Raw genomic sequence first — 24343 nt, forward strand, 5'->3', positions numbered from 1 at the left:
CTAATGGTAGCTGCCATGTAACACTTCACATCATTTGGATAGGAACAAGTGAATAAACTCCCTCTCCTACACAAATGCCTAAAAGGTCAGTGACTTCCAATCTTCCTAGTCTAACAAGTTTCTTCCTGGTTAGCGTTTGTGAAAGTTAACTGTAAAATGAAGCTGCAAAGTAACTAATGAGGTTTCTATGGCGATTGTACACAAAAGCTCGGGACACTTTAACGTATGCCTCTGCCTCAATAATAGTGAAAAATAGTAGTCAAATAATTAAATAAAAATATTAATTTAAAAAAACAAATTTTTTTTTTTAGCCTAATGAAATTTACTATTTTATACGATATAAATATTTCATAAGTGGAATTAAATCACACATCTATTATCTCTGCTGATAATGGAGAATTAATGACAAATTGACTGACAAGAAACTTTACATATCGGTTAAATAAATTTTTTATAATATACCTTCTTCACTGAAATTTTCCATTTTGTTATGATCAGGGAACCCATCCAGATCGATTTCTGAAGAATCTCTATGAGATTTAGTACTATCATTGTCCAGCCCTGGAGAAGAGCCACTTCGTTCTCTGTCAAAAAAAAATTACACGTCAGGGTGAAAAATTATTAAGTACATAATAAACATATTATGTCAGTTTTATTAAGTTAAAATAATTAAATTACAATTTTGGTTTTATAAGGGATATTTATTTTCTTCTTGCTACATTGAAGTAGCATAATAGACTCTTCTAACGGAATGCATTTCATAGAACACATCAATGGAATTGTATTTATTTTCTGACAATAGTCTATAACACCTACAAAAATGTATGAACCCAGAAACAGAAAATAGAGACTATTGTTAAATTTTGTTAAGCTTACTTAAATCCAGCGTTGTAAAATGTTTTTTTTTTTTTACGTATGAACAATTCACCTGAAAGTTTTAGACAAACTGTATGATAATTTAACAGGGCTTTGTTTCTTATTCTCTTGAAAGTTTGCGCATTATTGACAAGATACTGACGTTTTGAAAAATGCTATTATTTTAAATTGAATTCTGACTTGACATGCTTTCTTACTTGTATTGAAAAGGATTCCATGAATTTTGATTGTGGACTGATCTCTGGAGTTAATTTAGAATTTCTCTTGTGAAGAGAATTTGGAATTATGATCTATTTATGTCTGCGGCTCATTTTTCTCAAACTATTAAAGGGGCTAAACCTCTTTTAACTCTATTATGCATGCTTCAGCAAAAAAGAATGCCCTGTAAACTTGTCATCAGGATATTGCACAGAAAACATTTAATTTTGGGGAGCCTCTTTTACATTGTAAGAGTTCATGGAAATTCTTGATCTACAGATAAGACCGTTATGTGCGTTAAGTAAACTTTTCTGCTAATATGAAATGTTTATGAATAATCGCACAATACGATCGAGAAAGATAAAAAATCTTGGGAGTGGAGTTGGAGTAAGATCAAAAATATGATCTTACTCCAACATTTCAATCGTTAAGTCAGCACGCACAGCATAGCTTCAAAGCTTGTATCAGCTGTAAATGGTATGAATGAATATGTAAATTCTTCCTTAAAATACTCCACAAGATCATCACTTGTTTACAGCCAGGCCTTCTGAATAGAGATTTTTTTTGGACTAAACAGTAACTACTTCCTGACATGTTCAACATTTTTTTCAGACAGCCTCAGTCATCTCATATCTTTCCCTTTATGCAGACATCTGGTTGTTTCAAATATATTATGCTATTGACAGTTGGAAGATCACAATTAAGTTTCCTGTGGAATGAACTTTGAATTGCCACTATATATTCATATTTAGTAAACCGCAAAAGAAAGCAGGCTTTCCGTTCAGGAGTCACCACCTTTGCTAATGGCACTTTAAAAATTGCACAGATAAGGAATAAATCCAAGATCATGCGTGCAACTAAAACTGTCCTTCAATTCTAGCCTTAAATCAAAATGTACACCTCTTCCAAGACATACTTTAACAAATTAAAAAAAATCTTGATATTGTTTTTGTATATCTGGTATATAGAATTGAAAATTTAACAAATGCACAAGTTTGGTGGCAGTCTGAAACAACATTAACCTACCTAGAGCTCTCTTCAGAGAATATTAGATATTTGACTGTTATACTACTGGCTGTAATAAGAAAGGAAATCGTACCAAACTAGCGATCAAATACTGTCAAAAACAAAGGATTACACAGTTTTAATACTAATTCAATAAGTAGCAAATAAAATCAATTAGCAGTAAAATTTTATATATCTAGTTGTTTACATCTATAAGCAGAAACAGTAAACTTTCATTTAATGTTGGACTAAATAGATGTACAGCAAAAAATTTTAATAACAAACACGGAGTTAATTAATTTATTGTTAAAATCATCTCTAAATTTTAACATTTATTTGGTTTGTAATTAATAATACATCTATTTATGACAATTTATGACTTACTCGTGAATATAATACATCTATGTAATTCCTATTAGCTTAATATTTGAAATAGGATCCTTTTACATGTAATTTATCCAATTGTTGTTAGGTTTAATTCCACGGGAGATATATATATATATATATATACAAAAAAATAAGTAAAGATTACCCTCTAGGTGAATTTGAGATCGGTGAAAGACTGCTTTCAGGTGTGGTAGGAGGAGTATTATCCATGACAGGAGCTGCTTCAGGAGGTGGCTGAACTGGAGGTTGAATCGGCTGTTGAACAGTAACCGGTTTTGTGTAGGCAGGAGCACCAGTATGCAAACTAGTTCCAGGAGCGCTAGCAAAAGGCAGTTCTGCGGCTGTACTAGCGTTTGGTGTCATACCATTATCAACTCCTTCTAGTTCTTTATCTTTTTGAACAGGTGGAGCTGGACTACCCGGTATAGTTTCTTCACATAACAACGACTGCATGCATTCATCTTCTTTCATTTCAGTTCGTTCTTCTGACACCAAAGATTCTTCTTCCTCGATATCTGATCTATCTGAGGGAGACCTATCTTGCTCTTTTTTTGAATCTTCCAAACTCTCATCCCCACCATTATCTTCCTCTCCACCTTCTACTCCATCTTCAGCAGCGACTTCATTGTTACGAGTACTTACTACGACATCTTCAACAGTTTCATCATTATCAACATTGTTTTTAACCTCTTCTTTCACACTCTCTGCCAGATTTTTAGCATCTTCCTCAATTTCCTCCTCTTCCTCTTCACTTTCCTTCAAAAGGTGCTTATCCTTTGCCGAATTACCTTCATTTTCTTCCATCACCTCAACGACATCTTCTTTTCTATCAGTGTTTACCTCCTCATCTTCCTTACACTCGTGATTTTTTGGTTCGTTTGTCTCTGGTCCCTGAGAAAAAAAAATTAAATCATTGTGAACTTTGACTAGACTAATAAAGACAAATTCATCCTTTTTATTTACAATTTAATTGCTGCTGACACACAGACAGCTATGATCGACAATTAATTGCAAACAGCTAATTAAAGAAAATGTAATTTCATTATAAACCGTCAGATGTTCTGATTTTAACTCATAATTTTGAGGAAAATTGCTGGATAAAATGAAAAAATAATTACAACGCCATTTTAACTAAATTAAATTTTGTCACTTGTATGTGTAAAAAAATAACAAACATCCCGTTCCAGTCTTAAAGGCAACAGATATTAAATCTAAGCCTGTCCTTGACAGATCACTTCCAAGAAGGATGAGTTCAACATTCTAACATATGAGTACTGGCACTAGCACTACACGATGTAAATTTTAGGTTGATGTTAATATGTTGGTAGTTGGCATAAACTCCTGTGAAGGTGAACAACCTCAGAGAAAATTGTGGCTCACCTTCTTCAGTGAACACAATGTACAGCAGCATGCCAAACCGATGGAAATAAACAAGATATTTTACCCTCCAGGTGACCTTTTATCTACTCGCTGCTGGAACTGGCTGTATAGAAAACTCTCAGATTCTTCTTATACCAAAGGTGAAAAGAAAGGGAAGTATAATGTAAAGAATAAAACAATAAATGAATATTTACTTCTTTCTTGAAAGAAGTAGTGTATTAATACATCTTTTCTAATGAAGAGTTTATCACACAAATTGAAAAAAACATAATTGATAATATGTTACTAACGTACCTGTAAGAACTGAATCGACATTAACTGAACAGGATATGTTAGTATGATTTTTAGCAACTTAAGTCTTAATAGATATCGGAACGTTAAACCACACTCGCTAAAAACTTTTAGATCATTAATTTACCATATTTTCCTGACAAAAGTGAAACGTGGTTACCGTTATTTTTTTCAATTTGTTAATTATCTACTTAATTCATTTATTAGTGTTCTTGTGTCTGATCGGTCTAAAAAGTTAATTAGTTACAATGGATAAGCAGGTAACATCATAAAAACAATTAAAACATCTTAGATATAGAAACAATTTCAGATGAGATTACTGAATCATTTTTTAATATAAGTTACAAGGCGTGGATAGTTCAGGTAACTGAAAACAATCATTCAATGATTACGAAACAGAGTAAAACCATCACCTACTTATATGTGCAAGTACTGTGGTATATAAAAAAATACTATAATTAGTGCTATACTATAACTGTGGGATATAAAATAAATACTATAATTTTATTGGAACAATATGTGCAAACTATGTGGTGGCAGGTCACTTTCCATGTAACTCCATCATTGCTCACGGTCTAATATTTCTAGCTGTACAGCAATACAAGTAGCATCGCTTTCTGAAGTATTTTCAATTTAAATACAGTGAAATCTTTGTGAACATATGAGAGTAATTTTTTTTTTTTTTTAGTAAGCGGAATAAACATACCAAACTGAAAGCTCAGTTACAAATTGATGCTGAAAGGTTGATTTATGTAAAAATATGAGTACATCTGTTTTAACACAAAAAAATCTATTCTATAATGATGTAATGTAAATTGATAAAAAAAAAGCAGCTGAAGCTATTAATCGATTTTACAGTTAAAATATTAAGTGTTGTTTAAAAATCAACAGGTACTGAAAAATTAATAAATTAAAAGGAAGAGTTTTTATTATTAAAACATTAATTAAAATAAAGAATAATAATAAAATGTAAGCTACTGATAAATAGACCGCAACAAAATAATAGATACTAGTATACATTACATTTTATTATCCAAAGGGATAATAAAATGGGATAAAAGCTTCTAAAGGGCTAAAGGTTCTTCCACTGCCATTAAGTCATTCCAAACAGTGGTTTGCCAAAAAAAATTTAACACAAAATTGCAAATATTACTTGTTAACATATCACTACACTATAATAAGCATTCATTAAAGTTGTTAAATTTATGAATGTATCAGTATTATTCAAGAATAGATCAAAGTCTTTTTAATATTTAGCATAAGTTTGGTCATCTCATATTTTTGTAATCAATCACTTCAATCTGGACTAATACATATCAGAGACTAGTAATGTCTAAGAAAGATTCTGTAAAAAAATTACAAAATTAAAAAAATGTTAAAATAATAGTGGAGAAATTTACCTGAATAACTGATACTGATGGATGAGAGGTGTCATCGATTTCATTTTCTACTGGTACATCATTACAGTGATTATCATTATCACCACCAGCAACAACACCGACACTTTCATCATCCTTCATCTCTGAAACTGGAGACTTCTCATTCTTATTTATAATATCATCTTGCCCGCTGTTATCTACCTTCTTTTCTTCCTCATTATCACCGTAATTATTTTTATTCTCTTTATCACAGATTTCATTGTCTCCATCGATATCAACTATAACTGATATTTCACTGTCTTCTGTGTTCAGAGATGTGGTAATATGAGTGTCCTCCTTAGAAGATAATGATGTAGACGAACTAAAAATGGCGAGAGGCTTTTGAGATGTTGCCATACTTGCGTCTTCAACATTCAGAGTGAAGCTGGGTACAACTGCGGCAACTATTACTGGAGACAAAACTATTTCCTTCCTAGGTTCAATTTTTATAAAATTCTGTGGACCGATGGCAACAGGAAGCGGATTCATGGTTAATATGTTTGAAGTTTTAATTTTAATAACTCTGTCATCACTGTCGCTATCTGAATCAGTATCCTCAATAAATTCCTTACTTAATGTTGTTTTCCTTCTTCTTCCGGTTCCTTCTCTTCTGGTAGGGCTTTGACTGTAAGAAGGAGCACGTGATGGACTCAAAGGAATTTGAGACTGTATCGGTTTGGATACAACTAATGGGGGTGTTATTAAATCAATGTCATTGCTTTCATCATCAGTAATAGTTTGCAAAATAACCCTTTGAATGGCAGCGCTTATCGCATCATCTTCTAATTCCTCTTCCTCATCTTCTTCTACGACCTCTTTAATTTCTATACTTTCTTCTTTTGTGACCTGATTACTTTCACTTTTGTTCTTTTTAATAACTGAAACATCTGCAAAATTTATAGCGGGCTCTTTAGAATTTTGATCAACACTCAAATCGGATGTAGACAAAGGTAATGAAGGAGCACTGTTAGATGAAGGTAATGAAAGAGGTGAAGAAAAACAGTCAGTTGTTTTTGTCATTGTTGTATGACAAACTGAAAATTGAACTGATGAACAACTTTCCTTTTGTAAATCAGGTAATAAATTAGACTTATCTAAGTCAATTTCAGTATCTTCATTTTCTGAAATTACTAATCTATCTTCACTATCATCATCCAAAGGTTCTGTCTCATCTGAAATTTCAGTAAAATGTTTTATATTTTCTGATTTTACAATTTCATCTGATGACAATGGCTGTTTCCCACTTGATGTTACACTTTCCTTCTGTGGTTTTTCTGGTACATCAACTATTTGTAATGGTTTTGGTGAATCACAAGTGGGAGATACAATATTAGCATAAGCTTTCAAAGGGGCAGTTTTAGGTTCAGGAGAGGTTAGCGGTAAGATTGTGTCAAGATTATTTTTAGTAGTGTTATCATCAGATTTAGGACTTGTATGTGTATCTTCTTTTTTCTTAACAAAACCTCTTCGAAATCTTTTCCTGCTATCAGGAATTAGCGATGGGACTTCAGGTTTACGCCTTCTAATGATAGGTATATTTTTACTTAAATCATCACAAACTCGGCCAAAAGGTCGTCGTTGCATTTTCACACCTTTTTCATCACTACACTTCTGTCTGACTTCAAACTCAAAAGGTTCTGGTTCCTTGAATTCATAAATATCATCGGCTGGTGAGTCAGCTTCCTTTATTGGAGAGTCGTCTTCTTGTTTTACTTTAATGTCAATTGCTTCTTCAATACTTGTATTGATATCTTTAATGTCAAAATTTTGTGTTGATTCAGAACTACCAGTGGGGTCAACAGGTGGAACTTTAACAGCTTTTTCTATACCTTTTAATTCAGATCTAATCTGAATGAGATCAAAATCCCTTCCCTTTGGCTGCTCATCTTCTGGTTCTACCTTTGGTACCATATTTTTAATGACGGTGATTTCATCTTTTCTTATGGCTGATGGCAATCTTCTGCTACGTCTTCGATCTCCTTCTTGAGGACTTTCTTCTTTTACACTAGCAAATTCATTGTTTGATTTTTCAGACAATTGTAGACTCCCTCCACCAGCAGGTTTACGCTTGTCATTCTTTATTTTCCGCCGACTGTCGGAACCAGCACTGTCTTGATTCAAGACAACTGCTTCTATCGAATCAACATCATTTTTATTAACCGATATCTCCTCTTTAATACTAATTTCAGGCACTTGCTCATCTATACTTTGAATTTTCAAACATTCATCAATAAAACTGTTAACAACTGTATTCTGATTTTTTTCTCCAGTTTTATTTAATGTTTCATCATCAATAATAACCTTATCAATAGTAGGCAAATTTGTAGAAAATGAAGCTTTAGCTTCAAACGTTGATTTCTTTTTCTCTATTCTATTCCTTAACCTATCTGAACGTGGCAAACAATCTTCATCTTTAAAATCTTTGACTGCTTCAGGTTTACTCTCCTTTTCATTATCTTCAGACTCTAAAGGTGACTTCAGTAATGAACAAGAATCTGATTTTCGTTTATCACGATTTTTTGAAGAGACCTGACCAACATCTCGTGAAAAGTTTTCATGTTCACTGTTAGGTTTGCTTGAAGACTCTTTTCGTTGAACATGTGCCAGTTTTATATCTTCATCTTCTTCATATAAGACTGAATCTTTTTTGTTTTCACATATCTTAGCCTTCAAATTATTATCATCATTTTTTCTTTTATCATTGAAAGTTCTTCTCAGTTCTTTTTTAATGACTTGTTCCTGCAATTCATCTTTTTCATCCTCACTTTCAGATAATATCTGGCTGGCTTTATCGCTCCTCAACTTACGTCCTCTTAAACGCTCAGGATTTGTGCTTGTACTGGAAGGAAATTCATCTGAATACCTGATTTCTTTTTCTGTACTACTTCTGGTAATCGCTCGTTTTTCTTGTAATTTATTATCTTGTGGCTTACTGTCAGCAATCTTTCTAATACCTTCCTTTTCATCTTCACTCACACTGCAAGATGAAACCAGTTTGCGTTTAGCACTATTGGTATCATCTTTTCCTTTTTCATCACTACTGGGTGATTGTAAACAACTCATTCTACGTTTACTTCTTGAAAAATCACTGTTTTCTTCTTTCTCATCACTACTACAAACTTGTTTTTCATTCCTCTTCTGAGCAGAACCACAAGAAATTTCTGCATCTGAATCACTTTCATATTCTTCATCGCTTTCTGATTCAGAAAGATCTATAAAACAAAAATAAAACTGTTATTTATTACATAAATAATTCTCAATGAAATCTTAATACCTTAAAGATAATGTTGAAAACTTCTAATCCAGAAAATTGCATTTTATCATGCAACTCATCTATTTCTGTAAACATTTTTTTAAGTTTCACACAAAATTTCATGTTGATTTATTGTTCACATAAGTCACTCTATAAAAATGGCAGAACAACACAAATTATAACTTGGGTCACAACATTCAAACTACACAACACATAAATAAGCTCTAAACAGGATATGATGTATTAATAGGTTTCACTTTACGCAGTGGTACCAACCGTAAGTACAGTAATGGGTATAATTATGTCAAAACAGCTTGTAATAACAATTATTATTTATTACAACTTACAAAAATAAAAAAAAAACTTTAATATAACATATGTCCACCTTTGTCATAAGTTCCTCCAGATCCACCATCAGGCGTTCTTCAGAGGATGAGATGAATGATTTGTAGCATGTGTGAAAATACCATGCCTGACCGGGATTCGAACCCAGGACCTCCGGATGAAAGGAGGTCTTTAAACATTTTGGCATGGATTTAACACACTAACATCATTTCTTCTTCTTTAAACCAGATCATGACTTACCATCATTTATTCAATTGATGTAAAATTCAGTTTTCTCATCTTTCCCTTTAAATTTATCTAAAGATTAATTGGAATGAGATCTGGGGAATTCGCTGTCCATTCAATATCACTATCAAAGTTGAATATCATTCCTTCCCATATATTCCAATTTTTTTTATTTATGACAAGGTGCACCCATTATATAACCTTACTCTCTATAATATATTTATCAGAATTCATCGTACCATAAACTGGCTTTATAGATCCTGGGCTATTTATTGAAAAGAAGACATAAAACATTTTCTTTACAGGATATTTTACGCACTTATCAACATGGTTTGACTAAGGATTTCCCCCTCAAAACATGATTTTCTTCCATGAGATAATTTCCCTATAATGTTTCATATGAAGAAAGTACTTTTGCCCAAAAACCTTCAGTACAGTTCTCATATTTTTTAGCTCAGTTTCTTCATAATTTATGTTAGTAACTGCTTCTTTTATATGTGTATTAATTTACAGCCACCTCCAACATCTTTGGTGGTTAGCTGAATCATGAAGATTTATTCCAGACTAGTCATTCATTCTGCTGCTTAAAAAACCTAATGAGCCTACACTTTTCTTTAGATTGTCTTATTAAATAATATCATCGCTGGATTTTTGTTTCAAAAAACCCGCTTCATTATGAGAAATAATGCAAATTTCTTAACAAGACTTAATAATTTTATTAACAGCACTTAAAATAACATTTCACACATCAGGAATATCTCTTTGTGACACAGAAAAATGTTCAGGAAATGTAACTATTTTACTTCTTTTTCTAGGGATGATATCCATTTTAAATTCAAATAAATAAATAAAATCCCAGTCAGGCATGGTATTTTTCATATGCTACAAAATTCCATTTACCTACGGAAATGGAAGCTTCTATGTAATTTCATCAAACAAAAAAATAAGTAAGTATTAATTGCTTCTTGGCCTCTGGCCTCGTGCTGTAAAACTTGAGTTTACTGCTACCGGTAGCAATATATTGCTTCAACAAGTATAGCATGACTATGCTCACATTGTCAGGACTGACAACCATCAGTGGCTGTCAGTCAACCTACATTTACTGTAGGGTTTAGACAACACAGCTGCATTGTGTGTTGTAAGAGTGCCACTGTTGGCTAAATAAGGGTGTTTCCTTGAATTGTGAGCCCATTTTCATAGGTTCGTGAGGCCAGTACATTTTTCTAATTCTCTGGCAGGTTCAGGAAGCGATTTTGCTTCGATCTCGCTGGTGGTCTATATTAGAAGCTTTGACTTTTTCAGGCAGGGTTTCGTAAGAACAGGCGGCCTTGCTCAGAATAACTAAGCCGAACAGTCACCTGCCTTGTGGTAGGTGATAGGTTTCATTCAAACTGCAGCTGTAGTGCCTTACAGTGCAGTTGGTGTATTATTATTATTAAGCTGTGATGGAGCAATCTGGGGGAGATTGCCTCAAGGACATGGTAACTGGTGACCCCTTAATGCTGAGAAGGTCACTAGGCAAGTCTCCGCCAAGGCCATGGTCCTTTGTTAAGGTCATGGAGGTCTCCACGAGAGGGGAGGCACTAGCCTAATGTGCACCAGCAGATTGCATGAAAAATCCAGCCCAAACCTCTGCGTTGAGCTGTGTGGGAAAGACTTCAGTCGAAACCTTGCAGGGAGAGCAGGACAGTAGTGGAGGGCGAGCCAAGGCTGAGAGACAGCTCTGTGCGAAGTTGAGGATGATGGAGTACAGCGGTAAGGTAGTCAGCTCTGTCCCAGAGGACACCAGGACAAAGATTCACTTGAAGGGGTCTAGCTCAGGATCCGAAGGGATAGGGCAGACCAAGGATATGCGATCTGCATGAGCTAATATATCCTCAAAAAAGGAGTCAAGGATTTCGATTGACTTTAGAGAGTTGGTCGATTCATACCTTTCTGAATGTTCTTTGATAGTTGCCAAGCTGGCGTTGAAAAAAGAAAACCTCCAGGGCACAAACTGAGCCCTTGATTCAGTTGTTTCTCGAATGTCAGGCAAGGTGGATCAGCTGGTGGAAGGAATTAAAAATTTCAAACTGGTAATGGGGAGGGTGGGTCCTTGGCGAGATCCACACTTCTCTGAAATGGTGGAGGAGAAGGTAAAAAAGCCTGTCTCCTTTGTTGCAGTAACAGCCGTGTCGGGGCCTAAGCAGGTTAATCCCCTGCCGCCAGTCCAGGTGCCGGTTATCAAAATTAAGTGAGCCACCGTCAAGGTGGTCCCTATGACACCTGGTCCGGGGGCTTCATCTGTTGTGATGACAGAGCTGACCCTGAAGAAGGTCCTGGACCCGCGGAAGGAAAGGTTCCAGATTTCCTGGGTCATGAAAACAAGGGACCATGGATCTTGGATGTTATTAGTGAGGAGCAAGTGCAGTGGCTGCTGGAGGCCGATGTTCTTAGGAAGAATGGGCTGAAGGCTCAGTTGCTGGCGAGGTGGATGCCGCAAATATTGGTCTACAATTTGCCAAGAGCCACTAGAGTAGAGGAGCCCAAAATCCTCAGAGCCATACACAGCCAAAATCCTATGTTGGACATAACTGTCAAGAACTTCCTCAAGGGGACCAGGGTGGTCCAGCAGTTAGGGCAGAAGGAGGCCTCAAAGAGCTGCTGGATAACTGAGACCTTGCCAAAGATCTGGCAGGTCTTGGTGGCCGGTAGTTGGCTGTTCTTTGGCTGGACCTCTTGCAGGGTTGTCGATCATACAGAAGTACCGTGGTGCTTTAAATATCAAGGATTTGGTCACACCTCCTTTTGCTGTAGAGCACAGTTGATGTGTGGTCATTGTGCTCTTGCTGGACACAGGGGAGTTAACTGCCCTAATAACACCATACCTGCTAAATGCGCTTTCTGCAGCTTGGTGAAAGGCTTTGATGCCAGACACTGGGTCAGGGACAAACAATGCAGGTTGCATGATGTAGCCTGGGCAAAGATTGTGAACAATAGCATATGGGAATGCCTAAATTGGGGGATGCTTTCGAGGATGTCGTCACCTTGTTGAACGCTTGCGCCTGGGGCAGTTAAACTTGCATCATTCCCAAGCGGTCACAAATGAAGCCATGAAGATCCTTGAGGAGTACAACCTCGAGGTCCTCTTGATTTGGAAGGTGTACATGGTTTGGGATAGTGTGGTCAGCTTCCGTGGGTTGATGTTAATTAATCTTGTAAAGGACAGCTGCTCTCTGCAATCATGGCTGGCTCGGTCTCATTGGGTGTCTTCTAGATGTCCCAGTTTTCTGACAAGCAATTCATTGCCGTAAAAATCACGAGGGGTACACTCGATGTCGTACTAGTGTCAGGATACTTCCAGCTTGGATGGAGTATCGACGACTTGCTGGCGAAGTTGGGGCAGATTCTGGATGGGAACTAGAGCAGTTCTTCCAGGAACTAGAGTGCTGGTTGCTCTGGACGCTAACGCCCTGGATGCCAAGTTTTCAGCCTAGGGTTCACTACTCACTGACCCCAGAGGCTAGTCTCACACAGTTCATAGAAGCCTGGAACCTCTTAATTGCTTAACGAAGTAGAACAACTGCTGACTTTCTCTTGCAAACTGGATAAAAGTTTCATTGATGTAACCTTGGTGACGGGCTGCTTACAATATGAGTACAAGTAGCTGGACTGTCTGTCCCGAGGCCAGTGTGAGTAATCACAAGCTTTCAACCTCTAAGATCGCTTACAGAGGTGGTCTAAGAGCTCCAGATTCAGACTGCTATAACCTCTGCTTCTGAGGAGCTGTCTGTTAGCCGCAGGTAGAGTCCCAGATAACAGTTGTGGTCCTCTGACCTGAGGGTGCTGCATGTAGGAGTTAGGTGTGTGTGTAGAAGATACCAGCATCGCCCCCTAACAGGGATTATCGTCGACGACGTGTGCACTGAGTCTGCAGATCAACCAGCATGTCCGTAGTGAGTACATTCATGCCATCAAGGAAGCCAAACTCAAGTATTGGCAACATTCCATGCGCAAGTTGCAGTGCAACCCATGGCAACCCACACCGAACAGCAAGTGAGCGGCCAAAGCTGCACTTGCTGTCCAGTGTTCGGTGTGGGTTTGGTGGTCGTGACCACACTTTAACATCTGTGGCGACTTATCAGGCATTCCTGGATACTCTGTTTCCAAATGCTCCAGAGGGTGAAACAGAAGTTGGCATTAGGGCAGGTAAGACACCATTCCTTGGCGTATGGGCTGAACAACCCATAGATATAGACTGAGTGGTTTCTCAAATGGCACTGAGAAAGACACCAGAAATTCACCAACTTGACCCAGATATTTTCTATCATCTGCTGCCTGCCATAAGGGAGCCACTTGGCAGGCTGTTCTTGGGGTGCTTTCTGAGTTGTTGGAAGATGGTCTTGGTGGGAGTGCTCTTAAAATCAGGAAAGGATCTGAGTGAAATTGGCAGCTATCGACTCGATATTAGCTTCTTGCCGGTAATTGGCAAGTTGTTTGAAAGGCTCTGAGAAAACATCAATATGAACTCTCTTTTAAATCAAGGCCAGTATGACTTCATGAAAGGGTTGGCACCAAGGATTGCATCTTAAATACGCTTGCAGAGGTGGAAAGCGCTGACTGTAAATATGTTTTGGCAATTTTTATTGTCATAGAGGCAGCATTTCCTTCTTTGTGTTGGAGTTCTGTCTATGAGTTGGAACACAGCAATGTTCCCATAGTCCTGCAAGCCATAGTACGCAACTACTTGTTTTGATTGCATGACTTTGTTTAAGGATGCACACCTAGATGTGGAAAAATCCGTTACCACCACGAGAAGCCTGCAGGGTTCTGTTCTTGGTCCCTTGCTGTAGAACCTGGTATTCAACTGATTTCTGGGACTGACATTTGTAGAAAGGGCCATGACCCAGGCTGTTGCGGATGACTGTCTCTTGTTAGTTTGTGATAATTCACGACCACAGCTAGAAGACAGAGTGCAGGCGGCTTTGTTGACTACACATGGCTAGATAGACATGCAAAATTTAAAGATTTCTATGCCCAAGATGAAGTATCTGCTTCTCAAGAGCGAAAACAAATTAACATATAGTCGTAATTCTAGTATTAAGTATAAAGGCTGTGTAATCAGCCAAGTCGAGTTCAAAGTACCTAGGTGTTTTGTTTGATGAGAAGTTGCTGTTTAGAAACCAAATTAGGCAAGTAGCGTAGTAGTTTTTACATCTCTGTGATGTAAAAACTTTGGAGCATTGCTGGAAAGGAGCTGTTGGGCTGTCATTTGTACATGGTGTACCGAGGTGTCTTTGAAAATATATGTCTTATGTGGCATCTGTTTGAACACATAGGTTGGAAAGAAATCAAGCACTTATTCAAAATTTAGAAGTGCCCAGCACTGAGCCTTAATTGTACACACTGGTGTTTCTAAAACAACCTCCTATGAGGCTACCACTGTATTGGGATAGGTTCTCCCAATCGATTTAGTGATGAAAGTCTGGGTGGCCATGTGGAGATTGCGAAGTGGCTGCAAGACCGAGGTATTTGGGATGCGGTTTCGAGCCAGGCCTGTACTGGAGCGGTATGGGGATCTCAATGCATCGGTTCTAAATTTCAAACAGTTGCCCATCTCCTGTCTGCGGAGGAGGCTTCACAGCTTACAGAAGCATGGCACGCCAAGACTAAGGGAAGGTCCTTGATAAGAATTATGCAGGACTTTGGGGGATGGTATGCCCCTCCTTCGTTTCTAAGAGCAACAGAGGCTCAAGTGCTATTCAACCATGTAAATTTAAACCAGTATTTGTTTCTGTTCCAACTAGCAGCTGATGAGCTGTGCGTCTGTGGGGAGGTCCAGTCGAACGAACACATGATGTTCGACTGCCCAGCTTTTCGGGGGGTTAGAACTCAGCCACCCTGGAACTTAGAGGTCAAGGGGAAAATCTGCCACTCACAAATGGCAAGAGCCGCACTATCAAACCATGTGGGTTCCTCAACGCGGTTGCTTTGTTCAACCGACATCAGCAGATTACCTAAGGGAAAAGACTCCTACCACGCTTCTGTAGGAAGCTAACCGATTGATATGGCTGGTTCCCAGCCAAATTAAGGCTCCAAGTGCTTTAATGGTGGACAGGTACTTGCAGGCATTCAGTGTGCCAGGGAATTGCTGTCTTTGATGTGATAAATTTATTTGTTGATAGTCATATATGTTTAAGGAATTGATGGGATGTGCCTACCCATTTTGTGATACATGACAAGTGGGTGGTGGGCCACACAACCAAGTGGTGTACGGCACCATGCTTATTCCGCTCACGCTTTTAGGTTAGCTCTAGGACCTAGTTAGGACACTGGTCGCCAAACTGTTTACAAGGCAAAGTAGCCGTTTACGGTACAGATATTTGGTTTTATGCTTTAGGGTGACCAAGTGGGGTGGTGGCAGGAGAAATGCCAAGCAAACCAATATACATTAATCACTTATTTGCAGTTTTTTCTAACAACAGCGGCAGAAGAATTTGTAATCAAAATGTAAATGGTGTAAACAACAAAATTTTTAACACCCACAAAAAAATAAAAAATGGAATATCACTGACCAGTGTGTCCAGACGTGCGTCTCGTACGTTGCTTAGTACGTGTATAGGTCCGAGTAGCATGTGAAGGTGGAGTACGTGTTGATGATGGAGTGGTCGATCGCTTGACCATCATTGAAACAGAACTACCACTGTTCATGCCTTCAGATCCCCTATTGCGTTTGCCACCAGTGGTTGACTGTTTGGTCAGCTGCACATACAACAGATTATCATATGTACTTTTCTCCAACTGAAATAATAGAATTTTAACGCGTAAGAATAAAATGTTTAATCATTTCCAATAAAAACAAATTACCTATCTTATCAAAATTATTCCTGAGATGTTACTTAAGTATCATTATTACAATACTGAAAATAGTAGTATTTCCATCATATCATGAAGGAATGCTTTGCTATTTGCATCAAGGAAGAAATAAGAATAATTTTATGTGATTTTAGTGATATGCTTATCACTAAATGTTTTCATTATTTCTAATTTGAGCCCCATGATTTAATAATCTTCATCTTGAGATATACTCTCTCACAAGATGTTATCGCAGCAGTATCCTAATCCAGTCTCTGACCAACCATTTCTCTAGTAGTGAATTAATTTAATTTTAATGTCTGGAGAACATATGCAAAAGTAGATATACTTTTACATAGAATTAAGCCAGAGTATTATTATATGACTTTTTAAAGTAACACAAATATTTATAATAAAGAGAGATTAAAATTACAACACATGTGTAAAATTATATTAATCTCAATTTACACTTATTTTTAATTTATGAATATATTAAAATAAGCAATTCTGAGGTATGTAGCAATTTTTACATTCATCAATAAAAGTGTTGCATTTATAAAACGTATGTATAAATGATGTGTGAAACAGATATTCATATACAGGATGATTCAAAGAAACGGGAAATTTAAAAATTTAAATAACAATGAAAAATTTTTTTTTTTTAGAAAATGAATTTTATTTCATGTAATTGTACAAATGTTGCCATTTTAGGATACATAGATTTTAGTTTATTTTTTAAAGATGACATCTTCCAGGTGACCTCCTCTTCTACATAAACACTCATGAAGTCTCTTCGTTAAATTGTTCATGGTCTGACGTAACAACTCAACCGGAATTTCCGCAATTGCTTCTCGGATCTTTGCCTTCAGTTCTTCCGTTGTAGCAGATCTACTGTGGAACACTTTGCTTTTAAAGTGACCCCACAAAAAGTAATCGCAAGCTGAGAGATCAGGCGATCTGGAAGGCCATCTAATGTCACCATTTCGTGAAATGACACATTGTCCGAACAATCGGCATACAGCTGCCATCGAAATTCGTGCAGTATGTGATGTTGCTCTGTCTTGTTGAAACCAGGCTGTGCTAAGAATTGGTGCAAATCTGTTTTGTTGTTCCACAACAAAGGTTTCAAGCACAGCTACGTAATGAGCCGACGTCACTGTAATCGCAAGACCGTTGTCATCCTCAATAAAATAAGGGCCTATAACACCGTAAGATGATATAGCACACCACACGGTCACTTTCTGGTTGTGCAACGGACACTGGTGTAGCTGCGTAGTATTTTCTCGTGCCCAGTATCTGAAATTTTGCTTGTTAACAAACCCACTGAGGTAGAAATGCGCTTCGTCTGACATCCACAGTTCATGAACAAACTCGTTATCGTTATCATTTATCTTCTGAAGCATTACATTACAGAATTGTGCTCGCACAACTGCATCGTTCGGTTTCAGTTCCTGGACGATCTGCAACTTGAATGGATGGTATTGCAAGTCCTTCACTAACATTCTTCGAACACTTGAACTATGCAATTGTAAAGATGCTGAGAGATGACGGATTGACTGATGTGGACTTCGTGTGACAGCATCTTGTAAAGCTTGACCATTCTGTGGTGTACGGACGGTTCCCTCACGGCCTGGAGGTTTCTTTTTCATTGCTGAACCAGTTTCCTCAAAATTAGATATCCATGTTTTAATTGCATGTGCTGATGAAACACGGTCGTGCCGTCCCAGATTAAAATGACGGCCGAAATTCTCTATGCGCTCCCTCCACACTGTCATTGTTTTTGTAAAACGCTTTGATAGCAAATGCACGTTGCGCACCACTCCAAGGATCCATGATAACTAAATGGCAGGTTAGGTTAGAGAGGCTGGCGCCACTTATCACTTATCAAGCGGTACCAATCGCCCACGGCTACCAACACAACTTTCAAAATTTCCTGTTTCTTTGAATCACCCTGTACAAGGGTAAATCAAATATAAACTGGAATTTTTGTTTTATAATTTATTGACAATTAAAAATACATACTCACAATATTATATTTCTACATAATTTCCTCTTTTGGAAACACATTTTTCCCAGTGGATAGGTAGGTTTTTTGACCACACTAACATAAAATGAAAGTGAGCATGACGTCAACCCACTGTGCACAAACACTTCAACAGCAGCATCATCTTCAAATTATTGTTCTCCAACTGCTTCTTTTAGGGGGCCAAACAAATGATAATGGCAGGGCGATAAGTCCAGACTGTATGGAGGGTGCTCCAGTGTAGTCCAGAAGAATGCAATTTTTTCTTGAGTTTGAGCCGCGATATGGGGCCAAGCATTGTCATGAAACAAAATGAAGTATTGGATTGGAAATCAACATCTTTTTGATGATATGCGAGTTTTGCTTCATCTAAAAGTTAGCAGCAGTACTGCACGACATTCATGGAGAAAATGAACATGCAAAACTACTTTGAAATCAAAAAAATACTGTGGCTAGAACCTTTCTCCAGCTGACAGTCACGTTTTGGCTTTAATGGGTGTAGTTTCTTGTTTTTTTTGTCACTCCATAATTACCTGTTTTGATTTTGGAGTGTAATGGTGCACCCAAGTTTCATCGCAGGACATGACTTGATGCAAAAAATTGTCCTTCAGCTTGGTAACAACTCAACAATCACTGGCACACCTCTAGTTGATAGAGCTTCTGATCTTCGGTGAGAAGATGGGAGACCAATCATGCTGCCACTTTTCTAAATCAAAGATCACCGGTAATGGTTGCCTGAGCACTGCCATAGCTTATTCCGATCTCAGAAGCAATTTCTGTAACTTTTAATCAACGGTCGTCCTAGATAAGGTGACAAACCGTGAAAACTTTTTCAGCAGTAGCACTTGTCCTTGGGTGACCTTCATTTTCAACTAGTTCTTGTCCTTCTGAAAACTGCTTATGCCAATCGTACACTTGAATCTTTTTAAGTGTGTTGTCCCTGAACTGTGTCTGTAGTTTTCTAAACATTTAGGATGGTTTCACACACACTGCTGTAAGAAATTTAATAATATGTTGCACAATGTGTGATGATACCCCTGCTCTGAAATTGTGATAATGACTACAAAAAAGTAGTGAGCTGGCTTTCTAAGAGTAGGATGCCCTCCACGCATCCATATGTACAACACTAAGAAGCCACACCCCTCTCCATTAGCTGTGCATAAACAAAAACAAAAATTCCAGTTTATATTTGATTCACCATCGTACTTAATCTTTCCCAACTCATCTTAAAATGTCTCCTTCTCAAAAAGAGAACAGCTAATTTCCTAAAAAATTTAATTGGGCTAACAAGGAGTCGCCTAAGTAACCGGTTAACACATTTATATTCCTAAACATTAAAAAAACACTAGCAATAAAAATCAGCCAGGCAAAATTTTCTACAATATTTTACAAAATCTTCTCAATAAAAACAATCTTCTCTACATATGCTTCACGATAAACTGAAACCCATGATTCATAAAGTTGCATTTGTTTTTGAAAAAAATATACAAATTTTGCTTCAAGAAACAGCTGTTACTCATGTTAATATACAGTAAATAATTAGCCTTATGCTATATCAATTGTCAAACAAATTTTTTTATATACTAACTGGCCAATTAACATTAAAACAATAATATACATGAAGTAAAAACAAAGAAACAAATATCACCAATAACATGTGTATACTGAACATCCCTCCACAAAAAACAGAATTTGATCAACATGCAATACTTTAAACATGTATAGATGTAATTAATGTTCAACATACATATAAACTTTCAGAAAAAAAAAGAGGTAGTCATTTCTGGGACAAGAAATTTTGATAAACAGTTGTTCCTGCTTTTCATCATTGGGATAAAACCATATTTGAGAAACAACATAATTACTGACATGAAATTTCTATAGAGTTGCAATTACAGGGAAAGGGAAAACAAGCAAAACTGTTGTAAAAGTTAATTTTACAGGGTTTTTTTTGTGAAAATATAGTAAATAATACATATTGTAATAACTGCAGACTAATAAAATACATACTAAAGAAATTTCTTTCTTTAAACAAAACTAAAAGGGTGAATGAGACCCTAGCTTTACTGAGCATGTAAAATTTCAACCTTTATTATCCGAGGAATAAATACAACCAACTTTCATTTTTTTACAATATTTTCCTTGAAGCAAGCCAAGTAATAAGTAACGAACAGATTAAGTATTTAAAACTGTACTTGAAAAAAAAGTGGAATGTCTGGATAACAGTCTTTCACAGAGCACGCCTTTACAATTGATTCAGATATATAAAACTGATTTATTGACTAATCATTCTGCCTCATACCTGTTGTTGCTGATGTTGTAGACGATTTCTTTTAATGCGACCGGGTGACCAACTGAGATTATCAGCAATACGAGATCTCTTAATCCACTCATCGTATCTGGTGTTCCAGCCAGTGTAATGTACTAAATACAATGTTTCAGATCCTTCTTCCTTTGAACTTAGAACCTGTTAATGTCAGAAAATGAATATGTGATTATCTTTTTTATACATAAATCGATTCAACCTGATCCAACCAAGTACTGAATTGAATAAAATAAAATGACACTCGCGTTATTTTTTCATACAATCTTTACAAAAGCACTGTCGCAGCAACATGCATCTTCAGTTATATATATATATATATATATTTCTTTTTAATAAAATATTTAGTGTTAGATTACATATTAAACGCTTTTTAGTAAAAAAGTAGAATTTAAAAATTTGATGTCAAGTATTATAAAATTAAAATGTAATTATTAAACTTAAAATTAAAAACTGAAGTACAAAAAAGTTAAAAATTTTTTTTGTTCGTCATTTGACTAGTTTGATGCACCTCTCCAAGACCCCTATCAGTGTCAGTCGTTTCATTTCGGTATACTTCCTATATCCTACACCCCCAACAATTTGTTTTACATATTCCAAATGTAGCCTGCCGGCACAATTTTCCCCATCTAGCTGTCTCTCCAATATGAAAGCGACTATTCCAGGATGCCTTAACATGTGGACTATAAGTCTGTCTCTTCTTTTAACTATATTTTTCCAAATGTTTCTTTCTTCATCAATTTGTCGCAAAACCTCTTCACTTGTCGCTTTATCCACCCATCTGATTTTCACATTCGCTTACAATACTGCATTTCAAAAGCTTCTAATCTTTTCTTCTCACATACTCCAATTGTCCAAGTTTCACTTCCATATATGGCTATGCTCCAAACATATACTTTCAAAAATGTGTTTACCTGATGTTTAAATTAATTTTTGATGTAAGGAAATTATACTTCTGACTGCTGGCTTGTTTCGCTTATGCTATTTGGTATTTTATATCACTACTGCTTCACCCATCTTTAGTAATTTTACTTCCCAAATATCAAAATTCTTCTACCTTCATAATCTTTTCTCTTCCTAGTTTTATATTCCGTGGTTCATCTACATTATTTCTACTAAATTTCATTACTTTTGTTTTTTCTTGTTTATTTTCATGCAGTAGTTCTTGCGTAGGACTTCATCAATGCCATTCATAAAGTTTCTACTAAATCTTTTTTACTCTTGGCTAGAATTACTATAATCAGCAAATTGTAGCAGCTTTATCTTTTCACCTTGCACTGTTTCTCTGGATCTAAATTGTTCTTTAAGATCATTAATTGATAGTTCTATGAAAACATTAAAAAGTAACTGGGATGGGGAACATCCTTGCCAGCCTCCCTTTTTTTACTACGGGTTCATTATTATATTCTTCGATTATTACTGTTGCTGTTTAGTTCCTGTAAATGTTAGCAATCGTTCTTCTATCTCTGTATTTGAACCCTAATTTTTTAAAAATGCTGAAAATTTTATTCCAGTCTACGTTATCAAATGCCTTTTCTATAATTATAAATGCCAAGTATGCTGGTTAGTTTTTCTTTAATCTTCCTTGAGCACTAAAATTGCTTCTCTTGTCCCTATATTTTTTCTGAAACCAAATTCGTCTTCTAACAATTCTTCCACTCACCTATCAATTCTTCTGTACAGAATTCTAGTTAAGATTTCTGATGCATGGCTAGCTAAGCTAATTGTTTTGTATTCTTCACATTTATCTGCTTCTGCTTTCTTTAGTATCGTGACTATAACACTCTTTTTGAAGTCTGACAGAACTACCCCCTTTTCATAAATATTAAACACCAGTTTGTATAATCTATCAATCGCTTCCTCACCTGCACTGCGCAGTAATTCTACAGGTATTCCGTCTATTCCAGGAGCCTTTCTGCCATTCAAATCTTTTAATGCTCTCTCAAATTCAGATCTCTGTATTGTTTCTCCCCTTTCATCCTCTTTGACTTCCTCTATAACACCATTTCTAATTCATTTCCTCCATATAACTCTTCAATATATTCCACCCATCTATCGACTTTGCCTTTTGTATAATATATCAGTGTACCATCTTTGTTTAACACATTATTATATTTTAATTTATGTACCCCAAAATTTTCCTTAACTTTCCTGTATGCTCCGTCTATTTTACCAATGTTCATTTCTCTTTTCACTCCCGAACTCTTTTCTTTAATCCACTCTTCTTTCGCTAGTTTGCACTTCCTGTTTACAGTATTTCTTAATTGTCTATAGTTCCTTTTACTTTCTTCACTAGCATTCTTATATTTTCTATGTTTATCCATCAGCTGCAATATATCAACTGTAATCCAAGGTTTTCTACCAGTTCTCTTTGTTCCGCTTAAGTTCGCTTCTGCTGATTTAAGAATTTCCTTTTTAACATTCCCCCATTCTTCTTCTACATTTTCTAGTTTATCTTTTTTATTTAGACCTCTTGCAATGTCCTCCTCAAACATCTTCTTTACCTCCTCTTCATCAAGCTTCTCTAAATTCCACAGATTCATCTGACACCTTTTCTTCAGGTTTTTAAACCCCAATCTACATTTCATTAACACTAAATTATGGTCCCTATCAATATCTGCTCCAGGATAAGTTTTGCAGTCGACGAGTTGATTTCCAAATCTTTGTTTAACCATGATAAAATCTATCTGATACCTTGCAGTATCACCTGGTTTTTTTCATGTGTATATTCTTCTATTATGATTTTTAAACTCATAAAAAATATTACTCTCAATTTTCTAAAGAGGTTTTTCAAGTAAGTGACCTATCTCCAAGTGAACAAATATTGATCAAGTTGAGAGTTGATCAAAATATCACTTCAATTTATCAATACCATAAAAATAAGTACGTAGAAAAATACAACCATATTTTCAAAAAAGTCTACTGTAATCCTTTACCAGCCAGTTACAAAAGTTTAAAGTTTAAGAGAAATTCAGCTTGACTATTTTGAAATGCCAAAGCAATCTGAAGTTGACTTGATCCCGGGCAAATCTCTTTGCCCTTCATGCTACAAAAAATATTTACTTCTGCGGAGAATCACTCAAGACATGACAAACTTTGCTAAGACTGATTCAGTAGAATATTCAAAGAGAGCCCCTTTAAATGAAATAAACTCCACTTGTCATTAATTGGATATTTCCCCAGTCAAAAATAATAAAGCTAAACAAGTTCCAGCAGGTTCCTGCTTTACAAAAATAAGTCTAAAAATTTCAGATCCTGTCAAAAGAAAACGAGAGAAATCATTTGATGAAAAGTTAACTGAAGTTGTACTACCCTCTACCAGTAACTGTACTGGGTGTGAATATAATAAATTAATAGAAAAAACGTAAAAGAAAAATGTGCCTTAAGTAGTAAAGAAGAAAAAATTAAAATAATTAGTTTGCTACCTGAGTCTTGGTTAAGGAAAAAAATTTATGTTGAATTTAACGTAACTGATTGTTTGGTTCGACTTACAAGGGATCTAGTGAAATCTCAGGGAATTCTTCCTGATTTGACCAAAAAATTGGCCAATCCTTTGAGAGTTAGGAGGTTGTTAATGCTGTAATAGAATTATATCAAGATGAGAATAACAAGGTCTGTCCAGGAAAGAAAGATTGTGTTTTTATTGGTAATAAAAAGTATAAACAAAAGAGGTTGCTTTTATTAACACTAAATGAGTTATTTGTACAATTCAAAAAGCAATTTCCTCAGTATATAATTGGGCGCTCTTCATTTTATGCTTTGAGACCTAAATGGTGTGCGTTGCC

General features: G+C 36.1%; 1 protein-coding gene across 6 annotated transcripts in view; it reads right to left on the bottom strand.

Annotated features, from left to right (window-relative positions):
* Positions 1 to 24343, bottom strand: part of htk (AT-rich interaction domain hat-trick) — a 176261-nt gene that overhangs the window by 29255 nt on the left and 122663 nt on the right. For 5 of the 6 annotated variants that reach the window (XM_075367666.1, XM_075367665.1, XM_075367664.1 and 2 more), the window contains 5 exons: positions 20538 to 20702; positions 15933 to 16158; positions 5538 to 8767; positions 2612 to 3357; positions 463 to 584 (listed from right to left, as the gene is read on the bottom strand). In XM_075367666.1, coding sequence (XP_075223781.1) covers positions 463 to 584; positions 2612 to 3357; positions 5538 to 8767; positions 15933 to 16158; positions 20538 to 20702 — 4489 coding nt within the window. The remainder of the gene's footprint in view (positions 1 to 462; positions 585 to 2611; positions 3358 to 5537; positions 8768 to 15932; positions 16159 to 20537; positions 20703 to 24343) is intronic. The other variant, XM_075367662.1, reaches the window with a different exon arrangement.

The sequence above is a fragment of the Lycorma delicatula genome, chromosome 5 (genome assembly GCF_047948215.1).
Source record: "Lycorma delicatula isolate Av1 chromosome 5, ASM4794821v1, whole genome shotgun sequence".
Classification (NCBI taxonomy): Eukaryota; Metazoa; Arthropoda; class Insecta; order Hemiptera; family Fulgoridae; genus Lycorma; species Lycorma delicatula.